We start from the raw sequence: 18,012 nt of genomic DNA, 5'->3' as shown, positions 1-18,012 counted from the left end.
ACCGGCCACCTTTAGGTTAGACAGTTGATAGTGACATTGGTTCTAATGTGATTCTTACTGCCTACCTCGCCCAGTTTTCTCTCAGCTAAGATTAAGAGATAACGTAGCCTGACTGCGTTGCCTTTTGAACTCCAATGTATCAGTAAGCCGTCTCGCCCTTGATCAGATCCGAGGTCCAATAGAATGGCTTCACAGGCGTCAAAGGCAAATGACGAAGCTTTCGCTCTTAGTATGGATATTGTGCTTCTGCGCCTGCATCGTTCACAATGTCTAGCAGTGAACCCCATGTAGCTCCATCGAACATGTCGAAAAAGTTGTCAGCAACTCCAAACTGTCTATCCATGCCCTGATTGGATGAGTTCCTGTTGCGATCCGGAAACGTTGTGGGTATGGGAGCAAAATAGGAACCCATAGATGAGGTGTTGTTCTGAAAATTGAAGTCAGGCGGCGAGAAAATCTGGCTGGCATCAGTCGGACGAGCTTGACTCTGGTTAAGCCGAGGGCTGTTTGGGTTGAGGTCGGATGTCTCGAAGTTGAAAAGATTCTGTCTTTGGCTTTCATAGACCCTTGAAACGGGATTGCTATCTCTTGACCGTTGAGCTGGAATCGGGCTTTTAGTGTTATGGTTGGTGTTTGATATTGGTAGTTGCCGCCGCGGAGACATTGTACCAAGATTCATGGGCCGATCTTGTCGCCCAGACGCATTAGCGCTTGCCATCCTCCTCTTGCTTCGCTTGGCAGACTTTTGTGCGGCATCTTGACCATCCTCATAATCTGAACCCTCAATGGTATCTTTTCGGACTCTCTTATGTGTTTTGGGTCCCTGTGTGATACCCTGAAGTAGGACAGACAGCACTTCTCTGCAGTGTCGAGCCATTGCCCATCGTTTTGTCAACTTGTTTAACAGTTGCAGCGAAGATTCGATTCCTCTACTTTCCCATTAGCGAATTGGCAAGACACTCCAGCTGGCAACTTTGATGATACGCACGATATAGCTTTCTCAACATTGCAAACTTTGAGCCGCGCTGCTAGAGCCAGCACAAGACCACTCATCCACACAGCTGACATGTATCCAGGCCAAAACAAGGGACCTCCTGCCTCTGAATACTGCTCAATGATGCGGAGTATGGCGTAGGCTGCGTTTATGCAAGTCTGTAATGCGTCACGGAATTCTGCACGTCTTGAGTCAAGTGAAAGGGAGGGGCGATTAAGTAAAAGTATGGTGTAATAGTAACTGACAAAGGGAAAGACGGTGGGGTCCGGAGTTAGCTGTGGTATGTCTTGCAAGGCTGCGGTGAAGCGCGGCTCTGTGAGATCGTTGCCATAGGCCGTCACATCCGCCTTGAGGAACAGGATTGTTTGATTATCCATTTCTCTAGCGTGAATAGACTTGTGGAAGACTTCTAGAACTCTTCCCACTAGCTGTGAGTGCCGAACATGATGTTCTAAAACAGCTTGTGTTTCTCGACGGTGGCGGAGGATCGCGGCAGCCTTGGGTGATATGCTGGATGGCGGAGGGTCGGTACTGGCTCTCTCATGTCGACCAGGTTCTTCGTCTACTTCGGGCGAGGTCTCCGTCGTCTGATCTTGACCCGCTGGAGATGATGCCAACCGTTCGGGGTGGTTTGCAGGTAGGTGTAGGAAGGTGTTCTCTACTTGGCCGTGAAGATCTGACTTTGCAACGGGTTCATGGAGGTCTCGCTGGCCTGGCGGGCATACGTCGATATCTGAGTCCTGAATGCCATTCGGATGCCCCAGTGACTGGCTGATGAAACGGTCGAGAACGTAAAAGCTCCAGAAGGTGCGCTTACGCATTGAGCGCTCATCCGGAGACAGATGGTCGTATCGTACTGGGCATCTATGCATGCCAGATTGAAAGATTGACTTGGACAGCAAGCCACTGACAGACGACGCATGGCGTAGCGCCATGGTAGAAACGAAATAAACTTGAGAAGCTAGCAACGCTTGGATAGAAATTGTGTCGCAACGAAGGGCTAGCATGCTAAGAGTTGGTAAGAGGTCTGAAGGTGAACGTATAGCTGCTGACCCCAGGTCGAGCGGCCCATCTGTGTCAAGCTTAGCAACGTTCAAGATGCACTTGAAGATGACAAATTGGCAGAGCGATCTTGAACTGCGCCGGTTGAAGTCGGGTGCGTAAAGATTTTCCAAATCTGCTAGACACTCTGGCCCTTGTAGAAAGGGAACCAAAGGATGCCATATCCGGAAGTATGTGAGAAAGAGGTCCCGAGCAATCGTGTAGTCAGGCAATGAGCTCATATCAGTCATGATATCCATCCCTGATGGCATCGGTGATGTCTCAGCGTCCGACTCATAGTTCGCTCGACTAGCGCTGCTGCATCCTGGCCTCTCCCCCGAAGACTCTGGATCATTTCGGTCGTTGTCGCCTACGATGCAATCTTCGGGAGATGGATCATCGTGGGTATCGGCTCCAGCAGCGTGACGTCCATCGTCTGCCTCGGTGCCTTCGGCTGTTGAGAAGGCCCTTCGAACGGTGTTGATGAAGAAGACGCCTGAAGAACTGCCAACAAACTGGCTTTCTCCGTTGGCAAGAGCTCTGAGACTTCCGATCTCTGGCGCCATGTTGAGAGACTTGTTGCCAAGCCGATGGGAAGCCGAGCCACGCTCCGTCGATGCTGCTTGCTCTCATCCGCCCTGGAAATGTGTGAATGTCGTCAAAAACGCGCTGACGCACAGCGCCTTGAGGGGTGTGGTGCGGCGGAGTTAGATTACCCCGTGGCTGAAAAGGCTGTCTGCCGAAGATATCCGCCCACGGAAGCTAAATGCGATTCATTTGCCCCCAACAAGAACCTCCTGCTGAGTTGACCATGATAACGCTACGATGAGCGCGAAAACAAAACTAACTAGAATAGCTACTTAAGACCGTTTTACAAATCATTTCAATGATATACATGTGGTCTCATAAGAAGAGGTCGTGGCTAGCCACACCCAGATAGTAATAACACGGAGCTACTAAAAGTATTCTCATCGCTATGTGCCTCACCTATGGCCACACACGAGATAGCCTTGATGCGACATGGCTTAGGAACTGCAATTACCAAAGGAATGCGCTTTCATAACTTTCCGAAACTTGCGGGCGCGTCTGCCGCCTCTTTTCACTCGTTCTCGTGTTGAGGTTGGCTCTAGAAACCGTCACGCCCTCTGCGAGTAACCCAGCAGCTCCTCCACCCGCGTCGCGTATCCCCGAGGCGACTGACATATCCGGGTCTATCATGAGAGTTTCTCCGTCTTCTTCCATGCTTTCTGCGCGCGTCATGACCTCGGACTCCTCGATATCATCATCACCGTAACTCTCATCGTCGCCTGGTGTATTATCAGTCGGCGTGTCGTTCGTAACAGCAACCTCGGACGCGTGAGAATCTCGATTGGACGTCTCGCTTGGTTCTTTCGAGGTTCTGTCTGCCCACCAACTCTGAACAGCTTCTGCTGAGTCGATAGGATGGGAGCCCCAGTACACAGGGCCAAACTTTTCCCCTTTGACCACCTCAATTGATGTTCTGCCATGGGCCGATGATGCACTCCCAGTCGATCGGAGGCCGGCTTTTGGGATATCACGAAATGCTCTTTCCAGTTGGTCCCCTGACACTTGAGCCAACAGTGCGCAGAGAACTTGTTCGGTTTCCATCAAACGCTTTTCCATGGTCACGATGTAGTGCTTCGGAGGCCCACTGCATAAGCCTTATGTGTCAGTCATGACAGATAGAACAATCAAGAGGAAGACTGGAGAAGAGACTGGGCTTGACGACCAAAGATTGAGACTGACCGTTTTCTCTGTTCAGGCCACTGACATGACACATTGTTGATACCGCATTGTGCACATTTTGGCCTAAAGCAATGAGTTTTCCTGCCATTACAAGACATCAATCAGGCGGCAACGAGCGTACCTCTCCCCACTACACTGTTAGTTGTCCAAGGAGTCAGTCAACCTCTGCTGGTTGTAGGTGATGAATGGCTCTTCTCAACCCACCTTGTGTTTCCGCGCTCTGCAGGCCAAGCAGGCCCCACGGCTCCGAGTTATTTTCTTGGTTCCTTGGCCTGCCATAGGTATTGACGGACAAGTTTGCTTCATCCGAGATCGGGCTCAATTGGCCGTGGAGAGACGCTGGTGAAAGGCTTAAGAGACGGAGGAGATGGCCGGACGCGCGTAATATTTGAGCCGCGGACAAAGGAAGCTCCGCGGAGAAGTCGAATTTGGGGAAGAAACATGTGGGTACCCATCGATTGCCCCACGCTGATCTCTCCTGTGACTGAATACGACCAACACGAGAATCACGGAACATTAGACCTTGTTAGAAATTCTGTCTTTTTTCTTTCTACGTCGCAAGATCGTGTGGCCTATTGACGTGCCGCATAATCCCAGAGCTACGTTGCTCCTACGCGGACTGCTCGTAGGCCTCGGCCTGCTCAGGAACGACCGTCAATAACCTCTCCTTCAAAACGCCACGGCGTGCGTTTTCCATGGCCAGTGACTCCATTTGACCGAGTGTCTCAACGGTGTGGGTTCCCAAGTGAGGTACGAGCAATGCTCTTTCGTTCTTGACTAGTCGCTCGTCAACCAGCGGCTCTTTTTCGTAGACATCCAGCCCAACCGCTGCGATGTGGCCCTCATCCAGGGCGACGGCCATAGCTGCCTCATCAATGACAGCACCACGGGCGGTATTGATCAAGACCACACCCGGCTTCATCTTGGCGATCTCTGCGGCTCCGATCAAGTGCGTAGTACCGGCTGACAGCGGGACGTGGACAGAGATAATGTCGCTAGTGCTGAGAAGCTCATCGAAGGAAACATATTGACAGCCTGCAGCGAGATCATCCGACAGCGGCTTCCGGTTGTGATAGATTGTCTTGAGCCCAAAAGGCTCGGCACGGCGCTTGACTGCACGACCAATGCGGCCCATGCCGAGAATTCCCAATGTCTTGCCTTGAGGATCATGGCCAAAGTCAAGACCCTTTTTGAAGTTGCCGCTCCTTAGACTGGTAAAAGAGGGATTCAACTGGCGGATGGCTCCGAGGAGAAGGAAAATGGTCAGATCGGCAGTGGCTGACGTGACTGGGTCTGGCGCATAAGTGACTATGATGTTGCGTCGCGTGCAGGCATCGACGTCAATCTGATCGTATCCGGCGCCAGTATGGCAGATGTACTTCAAAGACGTAGGCAGTTGGTTCACGAACTCTTCGTCAAACTTTCCAGCAACCTGTCAAGTGTTAGTACTTCGAAGGGTGACGTGACAAATCACTTACAGCTCCACTGGACGACGTTCTAAAAATGGCCTCGATGTTCTGATACTTGCTGCGCAAGTCGTTGAAGAACTGGTCTCGTGAGGTAAGTCAAACCCCCCACTTCCTGGCACCCCCCTGTTTCTGGCACCCACAAAAACGATGGGATCACAACCCAACCTCCTCATTACTATTAACTATTGATCCTCAACCACACCCACTACAATACAACTGCCAGCCTCACTAGGGCATTCAGAGTCGCTGGATTCAGCCGTAATAACCTCCTTTTCACCCGCTTCGATTTGAGCCCGATGGATATCCCTGATGTTCGCAAACTTCGTGTTGGGATCGATCTGAACAGTCTTCCTCTTCCTAACTGCAGCGTTGGTAACTTGAGCCCTCAGGTGAGCCAGCTGCTGCTGGGCAGCTGCCAGTTGCCAGGCCTGCTCTGTGAAGCCTTTTTTCACCTTCCTGAACAGCAGCCGTTGAGTGCTGGTATCATTGTCGAGTTGGGTGTATAAGTGCAGTTGACCGCTGAGCTCTGCCAGCTTCCTGGGTGTCGACCAGACCACTGCAGAGGAAGCAGAATCCCATGGCTCAACAGGGTAGTTTGTTGACCATTATGGCATCGCTTTTGCCCCGACTGGTTGGTTTGGGTGTGGTGGGCTTAGCAGAAGGCTCAGGTAATACCATAGGTTCATCAGGGGCTTAACCATCGCTACAGGGTGTAGACCAGTCCACTTCCAACCACTTCTGATGTTCGAGACTGATAGACCAGCAAGTCGAGCCTTCTGGTAACAGTCCAGGAAGTTCCTTTTACCTATAATGGTAGAGTCGTTCCATTGAGACAAGTAACCGAGCTCCTTCCGATAGGCTGACTTAACAGGGCTGAAGACAGACTGGTCAAGTGGCTGGAGGACATGAGAGGAGTGTGGTGGTAAGAACAGTAAATGGATATTGTTAATATAGCAATTCCACATGAAGTCTGTCGTCGTATGACTCCCATGCCCATCCACAATCAACAGTCGAGCCTCGCCTCAGCCTCGGGCATAGTCTGTGGGATAAACACCTTCTCTAACCATTCAATGGCAGTTAAGTCTGTAGTCCAGCCATTATCTGTTGCTGTAAACTCCCACCCATCGTATGGAACCAGATGTAATGGAAACCACTGTTGTTGGACCGTCTTCCCTTGAAAATGATAAGAGGACGAAGTGCCCTACCCAAGGCTGAGATACACTCAATGATAGAGACCCATGCCCTCGACCCAGGTTGTTTCTTGCGAACAGACGTCGTCTCAGCCATGCCCAGCACTAACCCATTAGCTCCTGACCCTCGAGGATGCCAGTCTCATCCATATTATATCTGTTGGCTGGTTTGATGTCCTTGATCTCAGGGATAGCAAGGAACTTAAACCAGTTCCTAATGACCTCAGTAGATGCCCCATTAACGCGTCTAGAATCGATGGAACGACTTCTCTGAACCTTAATGATAGGGTTCCTTCTCACGAAGGCATAGATCCAGCCTTTTCCTAATGGTTTGGTATCCCCAGCAGCAGCCAGAACTCGCTCTGCGAATTCCTTCACCTGTTGGTGCGTTGGTGCGAGGCCCAGCGAAGCCTGAATGCGAACCCATTGTGCCAGCTTACTCTCCTGGTCAGGAGACAGCCTCTGCCAGTCAGCAAAGCCACTTTCCTAGTCTGACCACCTTGGAGACGTAGTTGGAGGGTTGATCGTGGTATCCCATACTCCAATGAGGCTCTCTTTTGACTCTTGCCGTTTGAGATGTCCTCGAGAGCCTGACGAAGCTGATCTTCGGTATATTGAGGCATTAGATATAGAAGAAGGTATGTGCAAAAAATGAGCCCATTTGGACTCGAATTGAAAATGTTGTGATAAAAGGAGGTTGGGGGTGGGCATTGCGTTGTGGTGGATTTTCGCGTTTTTGTGGGTGCCAGAAACAGGGGGGTGCCAGGAAGTGGGGGGTTTGACTTACTAGTGACCACTTCGGGATTGGCCACCAGCTTCAAAGCCTCATACTCCTGTAGTGCATGGCGGACGGCGTTGAAGAAAAGGATGCGAGGTTTCGATTGCGACATGTTGGCGACTCTGTGTATCGGCATCATCTCCGTCTACATTGACTATGTTGATTGACTGGCGACATTTTGTCTTCCTTTAAACCGTTGAAGCCATCTTCATTGGGTGCTTGCGCTTAGTCGATGTACGCCGCGCTTCAAGCGCCGCGGTTAAAAGATTAGGCGAAGGCGTGTTTGCCGACGGAACCCAATTGCCGGTGACGGCTGCGACAGAACTATTCGCTTTACTTGGAGTTGTACTTTGTGTCGTAGACTATCAGAAGCTCTTGCAAGATTGGAATTCTGCTGGCTATCCCTTCATCTATCACTCCAGAATCTTGCGATGCTGAAATGGTAAGAGAAAGACGTCGGTTGTCCCTGGTGTCGCATCGACTACTCGTGGGTTTCGAATCCCCTTTGCGCATTGTAGACGGCTCATTGACGACTTCTGAGCAATCCAGTGTTTAATTGATGCTCGTTCTGTCTTCAGCCCAAGGGACCTTACTCCATGAGCCCCTTCAGAAGACTGTGTCCAGGTCGGTCAGGGGATAGCTGGCATCAGCCCCATTCACCCCTACATTGAGAACTTGGCTAGACTATGTGACTCTTCCCCCAAGTCTTCGCCTAATTTTCCCTTGCTCGCTACCAATGTTGCCACTTGTATAGTCCTGGGGACCTCGGTTCGAATCGTCGGCTTTCCTGAAGTAGAAAGAGGGGATACGCGTAACTGCGTACGGACGTAAGAGGCAGATCGATTGGCCACTATTGAGGGGCAAATGAGCAAGCATACCACTACAATAGCAGCTAGCAGGTTAACCTTGATTAGTCTTGGTCGTAGACTCGAGGCTCTATTCGTAATGGGACTATGAGGAAATCGTATCAAGCATTAGCGGTTAGCTCTAACTGATCGACACTCAGTAGCAACAGCGTCAACCTCCCAGACTTATGGCAGCCCATTCTACCAGTCTTTGAACTGACATACAGAAAAACCGCATGGGTACTCTCACTCAGGGTAACGACAGTCTCGCATGTTTCGTAACGCTCGCAGTCAAGTGGAAGGAATGAAGTCGCAGAGAGACAAGCACAGTTGCGCACTAGGGTTGAACGAAAACAACTTGACATGGCCGAGTCCGTAATTCCACGGATGTATGCTATTACCACAGTTCATTGGCACATGTAGTCTTTCGCAATGTTTCCACAATTCCATGCAGCATAGAGCAAGACCCCGGTACCTAAATACCGGACGACGAAATGATATGCGATAGCACTGGGTGAACAACTTTGGTAGGAAACTCGACCGCTCACCCTAGAGTTCAAGATCCAAACATCCTGATGCAATAGCAGCTGTAATGATATCTGCTCTTCGCCTTGTCTCTGCCATTTTCCTCTTCAAGTGTTCATGCTCGCATGGGTCTTCTAGGTCCGGGTTGCGCCTGTCTGTTAGAGAAGGCATGTGTACGAGTTTCGTCACTGTGACGTCGGAAATTATTATCTAGTCGCATTCGGCTTCGATTTGACGACGCCAACTAATGTCGTTCGCAGTTGGACTTCTTTCCAAAATTACTACTAAATCAAAGAGCAGTTTAGCGATCGGAGTCCGGCCTAATGCTTTTGAATAAAAATATCCGGTGCGAGAGGTATCTAGAGAACCTACCAGACAATTTGCTCAATTTTCTCTAACAATTCCATTATCTCGTTACGATTTCGGCTCCGGCTTCTGAAAGGCACAACGGTTCTCGAGTCGATATTTGGCACGCAATACCCGCGCAAATCGTCTCGTGTAGATGGGCTCGCCCTCGGTCCTCGTGCAAAGAGTCATTGTCTATCCATTGTAACTGAATATTGTCGGGCACCATGGCGAGCTTTTCGACACTCTTGGATCGGAGCCATGTTCAAGACTACTATTCATCGTTTGTTGGCGTCTCTCACATCATGGATGGTTCGCATTGCTCTATCGACGAAGACTTGCACTTTGTGCCGATGCCAGTCAGCTTCGGTCGCGTCTCGAACTGTCGAAAGAATGGTCCTATCATACCAAAGGAATCGTAGCCTGCTTGCGTATGATCATCAGATCGCGTCTTGGGGAATTTGCCTCGGTCGATCATTAGACTGCGAGATGGGCGCGGTCGAGTTGATTGAAGTTGTCGTCGTCGCCCATGACTGGAACCCCGAACTGTCCGCATGGCTCGCGTTTGCACAGGGCTCAATTCAATCAATCTTCCGGATCCAAAGGATTCATGTCGGCTTTATCTCGCACGGAATTCGGTTTCGAAGATGACGGGCTCGATTTACTCCTTCTGTCACCGAGATTTTCCTGTTCGATAGGTTGCTTGCCCAGGAGAAGATCCCCCACACGAACGAGGTCCAGGACGTGGAACGGGTCGCCTGTCGATCGTAGTCGATTGAATATTTCGGTTGCCTCGGCTTCGGGCCGTGAATAAAGGTCCCTTATCAGCTCGTGGAGATCATTGTTCTCTTTTTCAAGTTCTTCCAGTCGGTTGACAATCGCCTGTCTTCTGGTTGTCTCAATCGGGGTATCCCACTCGCATTCGACGTTTTGCGTGGAACATCGCGAACAGATCGGTCGGGTCGCGGAACACTGTGTTATCGAATACTAATCAGCTTTGTGGCTGGCCGTATCGAGATATTAGGGGTCCGGCTTGGCTGGTTCGAACTTCTTAAAGGGGTGGATGGAGAGGGGAAAAGGTTGACGGTTAACTGTCTAATCTATTCATGATTTGACAAGTCTTTTGGCCACTTTGCCCCACCTTAACGGCGATGTCAACGACCTGGATAAGTACCGTTGCTATGTGCGGTACACCACCAGGTCGTGGCAAAAGGTACTTTTCTCATCAGGGGTAGGAAGCTAGAGGCGGGCGAATTTTCCCTTTTCTTCTCTCTACGGCAAACAGCAATAGGGTGTACAACTTACCTTTACTTTTCTTCTGCGGCACTCAAGGCAAGCTGCTGGTACAGTCTGTCTCTGCCGTCGAAATGGAGGTTCCGTTGAGATCACGCGAGGACCAGCGCCGGCTGGCAAGAGACGCCTGAAGCTTGTGGCTGTCGCAGGAGCATCTGGGCTCGGAGCGTCCCTTGTGTCATCGTCGTGTTGCGAGCCCAACATTGGTCCAAGATGAGGAAGAAAGAAATGATGACAGCGGTATTGCAACACGGCTCTCCCCATTAATAGCCTCGGAAGAGTATTTATAGCCAACAGTTATTGAGTGGAATCAATATTCCAACAGCATCTCTTGGCCACTGCACATCTCTTCTCTCGGCCATAGTACGGATACCCAACTGATACACCCCGCAGGCGTGGTACCATCCCTGCTGGCGTTTGGAAGGATTTCCGTCTGCACTGGCCTAGGCCGTCGAGAAAGTGAACTTGCCCTGTCGATTGAAGCCCCCTTTGGAGTGCTAGTTTTTCCACAGCAGCCAATCTTACACCCTTCAGTACCTTACCCTTCAAGCGGTCCGTAGTGTGGACGCGATGGTCATCCGCATGTGGGCGTGATGTGGCAAGTTAATCGGGCCCTGAAGATGCTGCGGGTCTTCTGCTTGCTTTTTACTATTGTACCTGTAGCGACTCGGGTGTGGCTTTGCCACAGCTTTACGGTCACGATGAAGCGGAGGGTCCCTTCCGATTTGATGAATGTTTGCAGAAGGCAAACTGATTCTTGTCTGCATCTACTTGAACCCCATCGAACGTAGCATTGGCTCGAAGAGTTCCCATCGACACGCTCTTCTTACTTGAGTTGAAGTTGACCAAAGCTTTAGCCGGTGTTTAAGCTGGGAATCATGCAACGAGGACTGGAGAGAAGCCATGGCGTGGGTTTTCGCTTGTGCCCTAAAAGCCGTGCCTTCATGATTCACGGACCACGAAGCGCAGACTGCACAGCACACACATGGCGGAGGTTGAAATCTCGATAGTGATTTGGTGGATAGGTCAGAAGATCTAAGCCCCTCAACCAACATGTAGGGGCGTGTCTCAAAACTCTGGTACTTGATGAGGCGACCGACCCCTCGATTCACGAGCTTCCCTCGTCCCATGTTATTACTTACCTAGTGGTACTGCGTACCTCAGATATCAAGGTCAAAGTTGTACAGCTGATAATGCACCCTTCACAAGAAGGCTTGGTGATTATCACGGGTAAATTGTGGTTTACTATCAATTCGAGACCCCATTTACTATTCCCTTGAGGTCAAAGTCGCCGTCAGCTCGGAAGGAGTCCAAATCAATGAGTTGACAGCACCAAAGTCCTTCTAAACCATTCACCCATTCTGGTCTGGTAATTGTTTGTCCACCTCCCTCTATCAGCATATGAATCAAAAAGGCGGCTGTCGACGGGTTCGAGGGTCGGCCTTCTTCTCTCGCACCGCGACCTGGAATGTTAAGCCCCCGTTCTCGAACCTCGATGCCATTGACTGCACCAGCTACAGAGCCGTGCGACGCGGCCAGCTTGATCAAACTTGAATTTACTAAAATCCGGAGGTGGTGGGCGCCATGTGCTGCGACTCAGGGTAATATTTTTCACTACTAGCTCAATGGGCCACCCAGCCACGGTGTCTTCATCTTAGGGCCATCACATTTTGGACACTATTATGGGCAATCGCGTCTTACAACCCCATACTACAAGCGCAAGTACAGTCCTAGACACCGTGCCGTCCTTCTCGGGGACATTCCTATCACCTATCCTTTCGTCTTCGCTTGAGGGGGCCATGGCAACTCATCAAGGTAGAAATCAGCCCCTCGGGCTTCGGAAGTCGGGGCTAAGCTGGCCGCACCGAGCTCTACAGCGCTGTGTTCTTGATCGCGGGGCAGGGAATATTGACGCGAGCCAATTTTGCTTTTCGAAGGCGCCCAATGGTCGATCGTGATCAGCTCCACGGAGTACTCCGTGGCAGCAACCACCTGAGTAAGGTACTTGGGTAGCCATTGGCAACGATTCAGCGACGAGCAACTCACGACTACTGATCATTCCTAACTGTCTGTAACTTAGGATAGTTTACTTCATGCTCGGTAGTACAGAAATCTCAGCGCACTTGGGAAGCAAGCACTGCAAACAACTCCACGATTCAGTGCTTCGGCGCCACATGTATCAAAACCCCCTTTCAGTCAAGCGCAAGAATCCTTCTCAGAATATGAACTAGACCTGTACACCGCAGAGAAAAGTGGTCAGAGGCGCAGAAGGTTCAATCTAGGTCGCACATGGGACTACGACCATGGCAGCATGGCTGGGGTGTTTACCTGCATGTGGGATCTAAGTCTCGGACAGAAACAGCAGATCCAATATCGCCCACCGTATGATGGTAGCACAAACCTGGTGGAGACTTCCTTCTACATCTTCGTCTCTGGTTCTTAGACACAATCAATCATTTTGCCACTTCAGGAGGGGAAATGCCATCGCGACGAGTTCTTAGCCTCCTCCGGATGACACGGGAATTGCCGCGAAAAGGTGTGTACAGTTGTTTAGTTGCCGCGGGCAGCGTTCTTCATACACATGACGACGCTCTTCCGCATCCCTCAAGGCCACCGAAGCTGCGACCTTTACTTGCGATAACCGTCCCAACAGCTGAATGTTGCCCTGCGACACAAACAGCAACGGGCAGGATACAGGGGTAAAGGACCACTGTGACCTTGCTGCCTGGTCCCTCCAGAGGAATCGTACTTCATGTTGACAGAGCTCGCAAGTTACAACTGTTGGGGCCCAAGAAGTTGCCACCCAGTCGAATCGCGGGTGGGCAAATCCGCCAGGAGTCAGGGGTCAAGCCATTCCGATTTTGCTCCAAGTTGGATCATACAGAGAAGCCGTCCATGAGTACCTTGCAAGGCTATTCCGATATCCAAGTTAAGGGAGATGGGGAAGGGAGAATTGATGACCGGAGGTATGAATTACTCGAGGCGGTGTTTCAACCCCAGGCATGCCCTACACGAGGCTCAGTCTTGGCCAATGATCTATCTATCATACCTTGGGTGAATGCGAGGAAGAACGCCCGCCTCCGACTCGAGCAAAGCGTTCGGTGAGCACCGATTTCAGGAACGAAGCCATTACTCGTGAAGCCTGTCCAGAGCATTGTGAGGTGCTACAGGCCTCAAGGGTCGCCCGACATCTAGCTAAGCAAATTTCAACGGTCTTCTGTAAATATCAGACGCTCTGTGCTCCAGGCATGAGTAGTAGGGCTTCGGGAACCTGTAGAGTCATTGTGCTGCATCAGACCGGTGCTCCCCCTTGAACATCCAGTCCACATGCATCTGAGGCATGAAGTGGCGAGCTCTGTCTCCTGGCCTTTTGCATCCCGATATCTGGGTGCGAATATGAGAACTATTCGAGGGGCTGCATGACGACAAAAGAAATAAAACGAGAGGTTGTAGGTAGGTACAACTGGCCAAGCGACAACCATCTGAATAGACAGTAAGATGTACCCCTATTCAGCGTGCCCGATATCCCCCGAGACACAATGTGCGCAGTCCCCCACTTCTCAACATAGAATCCGTTTATGAGCATTAAACCCAAGACAATGAATGATAGGTCGAGTTCCTCGAGGTGAAATTAGCAAGCAAAGGCCAAAGAATACACATTTCGGAGACGAGATGATTCCTTCCCAATCATTAGCAAATGGTTTCCCAAGTCCAGGAAGACAAGACAATTGCTACTATCAGAAGATAGAACTTCAATTAGAAGACCATTACCACAAGGATAATGAATCATGATGAGGATATTGAAGACAGAAAGCAAATCACTGGCGATGTGCGCGGGCAATATGCTATATGACAGCCAAAAGATCCATGGAAGCCGGATGCTGGAGAGACCAAAATGCTACTTATATCGAATTCCTTTTACTGCGTTGTGTAGACTGACCCTGGTGGACAGCGCGCTTTTCAGCGTGGTTTAGTTGATCATGATAGGTTCACTTGACTATCATGGATCCCTTCGCCTCCGGTGTTGTATCACAGCATCACTGAAGAAGACTGAAGTGGGATCGATACCGCGCCTATGCCCTCTCGAACAGTGGTGGCCATTCATCCAGCCCAGGGTAAAAAAGTCGTCGTAGCGTAAGGTAAGGGGTCCCACTGGCGGTTGTGATCATTAATCCTTGCGGATATTAGAAGTACCAGCTTGAAGGACAGCGCGTATAACAAACATCAGCAGTATTTAACGGGCGCTGAATCTTGGCAAATCCAAGAGCACAGCCAAATTCGCGGGTGCTCGCTATTTAAACACCATCAAATCACCAGACGGTCTGGCATCTCTCAGTCGTGTTCCAGGCCGGGCTGTCATGGTACTCGTTGTCCTTTACAACCTCTACAACACGATCCTCAGACGGTCGATTCGTTAATTCACATATAGATGGTTATGCATTTAAGCAAGAGTCCGAGCCCATCCCAACATTACCCAACTGAATGGGCGTGAATGTCTTGCATGTGCAATAAACTCTAACCCCGACAACTTGACAGCCGGTGGGATCACGGACTTCACGGGCTGCTTTCTCCTCACCTCTCTGCCGGAATCCGGTCGAGCCGTGACGGTTCGGACGCGTCACCGAAGCTGGGGTCGAAAATGAAGACAGACTGATTGGTTTGTGTAACCATCATGAGAGTTCGGGGACTCTGATGGGATTGGAGGCCCGAGTTTCCATGCGAGTGCCACGGCCTTTCACTGGGCAGAGGGCCGTCTGATGAACCTGGTCACACCATCTCGACACTGATAGCCTCTTGGAATCAACGGTAAAAATGTGGGCGCAGCCAAACCGGTTTGTGGCCAGACCGGGCCGATGAGCGTGGGCAGGGCCCAGGGGACCGTCCTATCTCAAATCAAAACCTTGCAAACCTAGAGCAGTCGCGGGTTGGATTTCTGATTGAAGGAGAAATGTCGGCAATTCAATCAGCGTCGAAGATCATTGTCCGATAATCGTAGCCCTGCAGCGCTGCTTTGACCTGTAATACATGACTGGTGACCGTCCACTTTGCCGCCGGCACTCGTCGTCGATTGAGCTTTGAACATAAACAGTGTATGTTGAAGACGGATTTTTTTCCGTTCTACGTACATCTCCCATAATTTCTGTGTTATTTCATTTTGGTGGCTTTATTGACAAATCCCACACATATAGGCAGGACAGGAATACTATGAGGTGAGATCAGCACACACGGGACACAAGAGACGAGCAACAAGAAAATTTGGATCGAAAGAGTAACGACTATGTACGAAGAGAAAACGACACCCTACACTACGACCGACAACATTCTAGCTATAGCCACAAGTGTCCATCACGAAAGACCAAGTTTACTTGCAGGCTTGTCGTCGCCTCGCCGTCCCCGTTACCAGAACATGCAGAGCCTCAAGCCAGACGATAATCGCACATACTGAGCACTCTAGCATGACGAGCAACAAGTTTCTACGAACGAATCTATTTGACGGTCGAGCCGATGGGTCCGAAGCGGATGTTGGAGTACGTAACAGTGGCCTAGTTGGTGTCGGCGTCAGCTCTATACTTGCCGTCTACTTGGAAGAGAAACGAAGGGTCACTTACACTGGCAAGACTGCTCTCAACATCAGCAGGAACACCGGAGGTGGTGGGGCAGTCTCCGCGGGCGGCGCCGGGCTGACCAGCCTTCTCGGGAGGGTAGACGGAGTCGAGCCAGAGCATGTTGGCGTAGTGATCATCCCAGAGGGACATCACGAGCACCCACTTGCCGCTGAGGGCCGAGTTGAGCTTGGAGAAGCCTCCGACCTCGGAGAAGCGGTCGCGGTCACCAAAGGCCTTGAACTGGGCGGTGCAGAACTCGGGGGTGACGGCGTTGCCGGACACGCCGCTGATGGTCGAGTTGGGCATGTTGATCTTGGCGCCGTTCTGGACGAAGTACTGCGCGACCTTGTTGTTGGAGAACTGGGTGACAACGCTGGGTATTCACAGTCAGCCACTGAGTCATGGTCTCGCCTATCAAGGGCTAGGGGAAGAACAAAGCAGTAGAAGGATGACTTACGTGAACTTCTTGGAAGTATCGACCGTCTTGCCCTTACCATAGAAGCCGGTGACACCCATGCGGTAGGGGTTAAAGTCACATCCGTTGGCATCGCAGTCGCCAGCGAAGCGATCCGCGGAGTAGGTGCCGCCACAGCCGGACGTCTCGCAGACGTGATATGCGTTGTTCGTGCATGCGTGGGGTGTCACGGCGAAGGAGTGGGAGTTGGACTCTGTCAAAGGGTTAGCAAGAAGGCTCCAAGGGATGGCAGATATGGGCGAGAAATTGCGTACCCCAGACGTCCATCTCGGCGCAGCAGGCACCGTAGGGACCGACGCCGGCGTTAGCATCGTTGGATGACGGGACCCAGCCCTCGATGTTGGCCTTGCCGCCGACGAACTTGAGATCACGGGCGCACTGGGCGTCGCAGTATCCAGTGCCGTACTTGGCACCAGCCTTGTTGGTAGGGTACTTGGCCATGCCACCATCCGCGTCCATCTATTGAAAGGTAAGCAGCTGATACGGAAGTCTTTCAATCCTTGTGATTATCCTCGAAGATTGTTGACTTACTTGCACAAAGTAGAGGGCACCGTTCAGACCACAATCAACCTGGGACAGGTCGACGTCGAAGGCCAGCTCGTTGCCTATTGGATGTTTAGTAACTGACACGAAAGCCTCTCCATTGGCCAGACCAACCTGTCAATGTGAACATCTCATAGGCCGAGGCCGAGTTCATGAGATAATGACGAGAGCCAATGTTCTTGCCGTAGGCGTGTTGCGTAACGAACTTCAAGCTGAGAGCATTGCCAGAGGTGGTGACACCGTAGGTGGCAGCGTAGTCGGCCCCCTCAAGAGAGCACTTGGAGGCGCAGTCTGTTGCGGAGCTGCAAGCACTGGTCCACTTGTTACCGTCGTAGCAATTGGTGCCGGAGGCATCGTGAAGCCATCTCCAGTTGTGGTCGATGACGACCTCGCCGTTGACGTTAGTGCAGCTGGAGGCGGTGCACTTCTGCCAGGTCAACTTCGGGTGGGTCTCGGTCTGTAGAGTACCTGCCTGCTGAGCAGACACGGCGCTGATTGCAGCGAGGAGAACGGAGAGTGAAAGCATCTTGAGATGAGATGTCAACAGCTGAGGATGTTCTGGCTGGTGAAGAAGCTCCTGAGTTTCACGACATCTTGCGTGATCTTTTCGGGCTTCTTATAGCCCTTCCTGGGACTCCTTGGGAAGTAGATCTTGACGAATACTCTTTCATGGAGATCCAAGTTCCGTTCGCAATATTGACCAAGACCTCAGTGCCAGGCAAGGGATCACCGGGAAGCGCACCGAACATCCCTTTCGTCCCATGACCGGTGGGATCTTCCATGCCTACTACGGAGGCATTCATCCGTTGAGCAGTAAACAGCATCGATCCCACTTAGGTAACCAGGCATCCAACGGTCCTCGACAAAATGCCAGGGGAAACTTTCAACTTACCCCTGAAGGCTGCGGGAACCGGAGGTCCCCCCATCGACCAACAAAGCGTTCCATCAATCGCTCGATGCAATTTAAATTGCAATCAATCCTCATGTTGGTATAGGTGCGGGGGAGGAGAGGCGTGCCTTCGAGCCCAAGAACGCGGATTGTACGGTACTAGGCGGAATCGGGCCCCGGCATCGTATTACGCACGACCTTTAGGTGAGCTACTTTTTCTTCTTGGGTCATGATTACAGTAGGCCATCTACT

The 18,012-nt window shown here is 51.2% G+C and overlaps 5 protein-coding genes across 5 annotated transcripts; all 5 read right to left on the bottom strand.

The window, feature by feature from the left end:
* Positions 1-64: 64 nt before the first annotated feature.
* On the bottom strand, positions 65-2,673 carry HER10_EVM0003523 (Zn(II)2Cys6 transcription factor). Its single transcript, XM_035473197.1, has 2 exons — positions 989-2,673; positions 65-929 (listed from the first exon to the last, which is right to left on the bottom strand). The coding sequence occupies exons 1-2, from the start codon at positions 2,599-2,601 to the stop codon at positions 227-229; spliced, it is 2,316 nt and encodes a 771-aa protein (XP_035327802.1). The 5' UTR covers positions 2,602-2,673; the 3' UTR covers positions 65-226.
* A 400-nt stretch (positions 2,674-3,073) lies between these two features.
* HER10_EVM0005226 (uncharacterized protein) lies at positions 3,074-4,134 on the bottom strand (the record flags this gene model as incomplete). Its single annotated transcript, XM_035474848.1, has 4 exons — positions 4,007-4,134; positions 3,924-3,937; positions 3,803-3,865; positions 3,074-3,707 (listed from the first exon to the last, which is right to left on the bottom strand). Exons 1-4 carry the CDS (start codon positions 4,106-4,108, stop codon positions 3,074-3,076), a joined length of 813 nt encoding a protein of 270 aa, XP_035327977.1. The 5' UTR covers positions 4,109-4,134.
* Positions 4,135-4,412: 278 nt separating this feature from the next.
* Positions 4,413-7,351, bottom strand: HER10_EVM0007566 (uncharacterized protein; the record flags this gene model as incomplete). The annotated part of the gene is made up of 3 exons (XM_035477119.1): positions 4,413-5,234; positions 5,281-5,354; positions 7,249-7,351. The coding sequence occupies 3 exons, from the start codon at positions 7,349-7,351 to the stop codon at positions 4,413-4,415; spliced, it is 999 nt and encodes a 332-aa protein (XP_035328187.1).
* Positions 7,352-9,539: 2,188 nt separating this feature from the next.
* On the bottom strand, positions 9,540-10,451 carry HER10_EVM0000852 (uncharacterized protein; the record flags this gene model as incomplete). Its single annotated transcript, XM_035470619.1, has 2 exons — positions 9,540-9,926; positions 10,260-10,451. 2 exons carry the CDS (start codon positions 10,449-10,451, stop codon positions 9,540-9,542), a joined length of 579 nt encoding a protein of 192 aa, XP_035327556.1.
* A 5,282-nt stretch (positions 10,452-15,733) lies between these two features.
* Positions 15,734-17,397, bottom strand: HER10_EVM0008258 (glycosyl hydrolase family 7; the record flags this gene model as incomplete). Its single annotated transcript, XM_035477787.1, has 5 exons — positions 15,734-15,790; positions 15,857-16,226; positions 16,311-16,521; positions 16,583-16,787; positions 16,957-17,397. The coding sequence occupies 5 exons, from the start codon at positions 17,395-17,397 to the stop codon at positions 15,734-15,736; spliced, it is 1,284 nt and encodes a 427-aa protein (XP_035328247.1).
* Positions 17,398-18,012: the final 615 nt, after the last annotated feature.

Source organism: Colletotrichum scovillei (genome assembly GCF_011075155.1).
Source record: "Colletotrichum scovillei strain TJNH1 chromosome Unknown Contig00010, whole genome shotgun sequence".
In the NCBI taxonomy this organism is placed as follows: domain Eukaryota; kingdom Fungi; phylum Ascomycota; class Sordariomycetes; order Glomerellales; family Glomerellaceae; genus Colletotrichum; species Colletotrichum scovillei.
This window is presented reverse-complemented; position numbering and strand designations above follow the sequence as displayed.

Bases quoted from the DNA above. Each gene is read 5' to 3' on its own strand.
- HER10_EVM0003523 (XM_035473197.1), bottom strand. From the start codon at position 2,601: ATGGCGCCAGAGATCGGAAGTCTCAGAGCTCTTGCCAACGGAGAAAGC. The intron at 930-988 runs GTGCGTATCATC...ATGGGAAAGTAG, and splicing joins AATGTTGAGAAAGCTATATC to AGGAATCGAATCTTCGCTGC.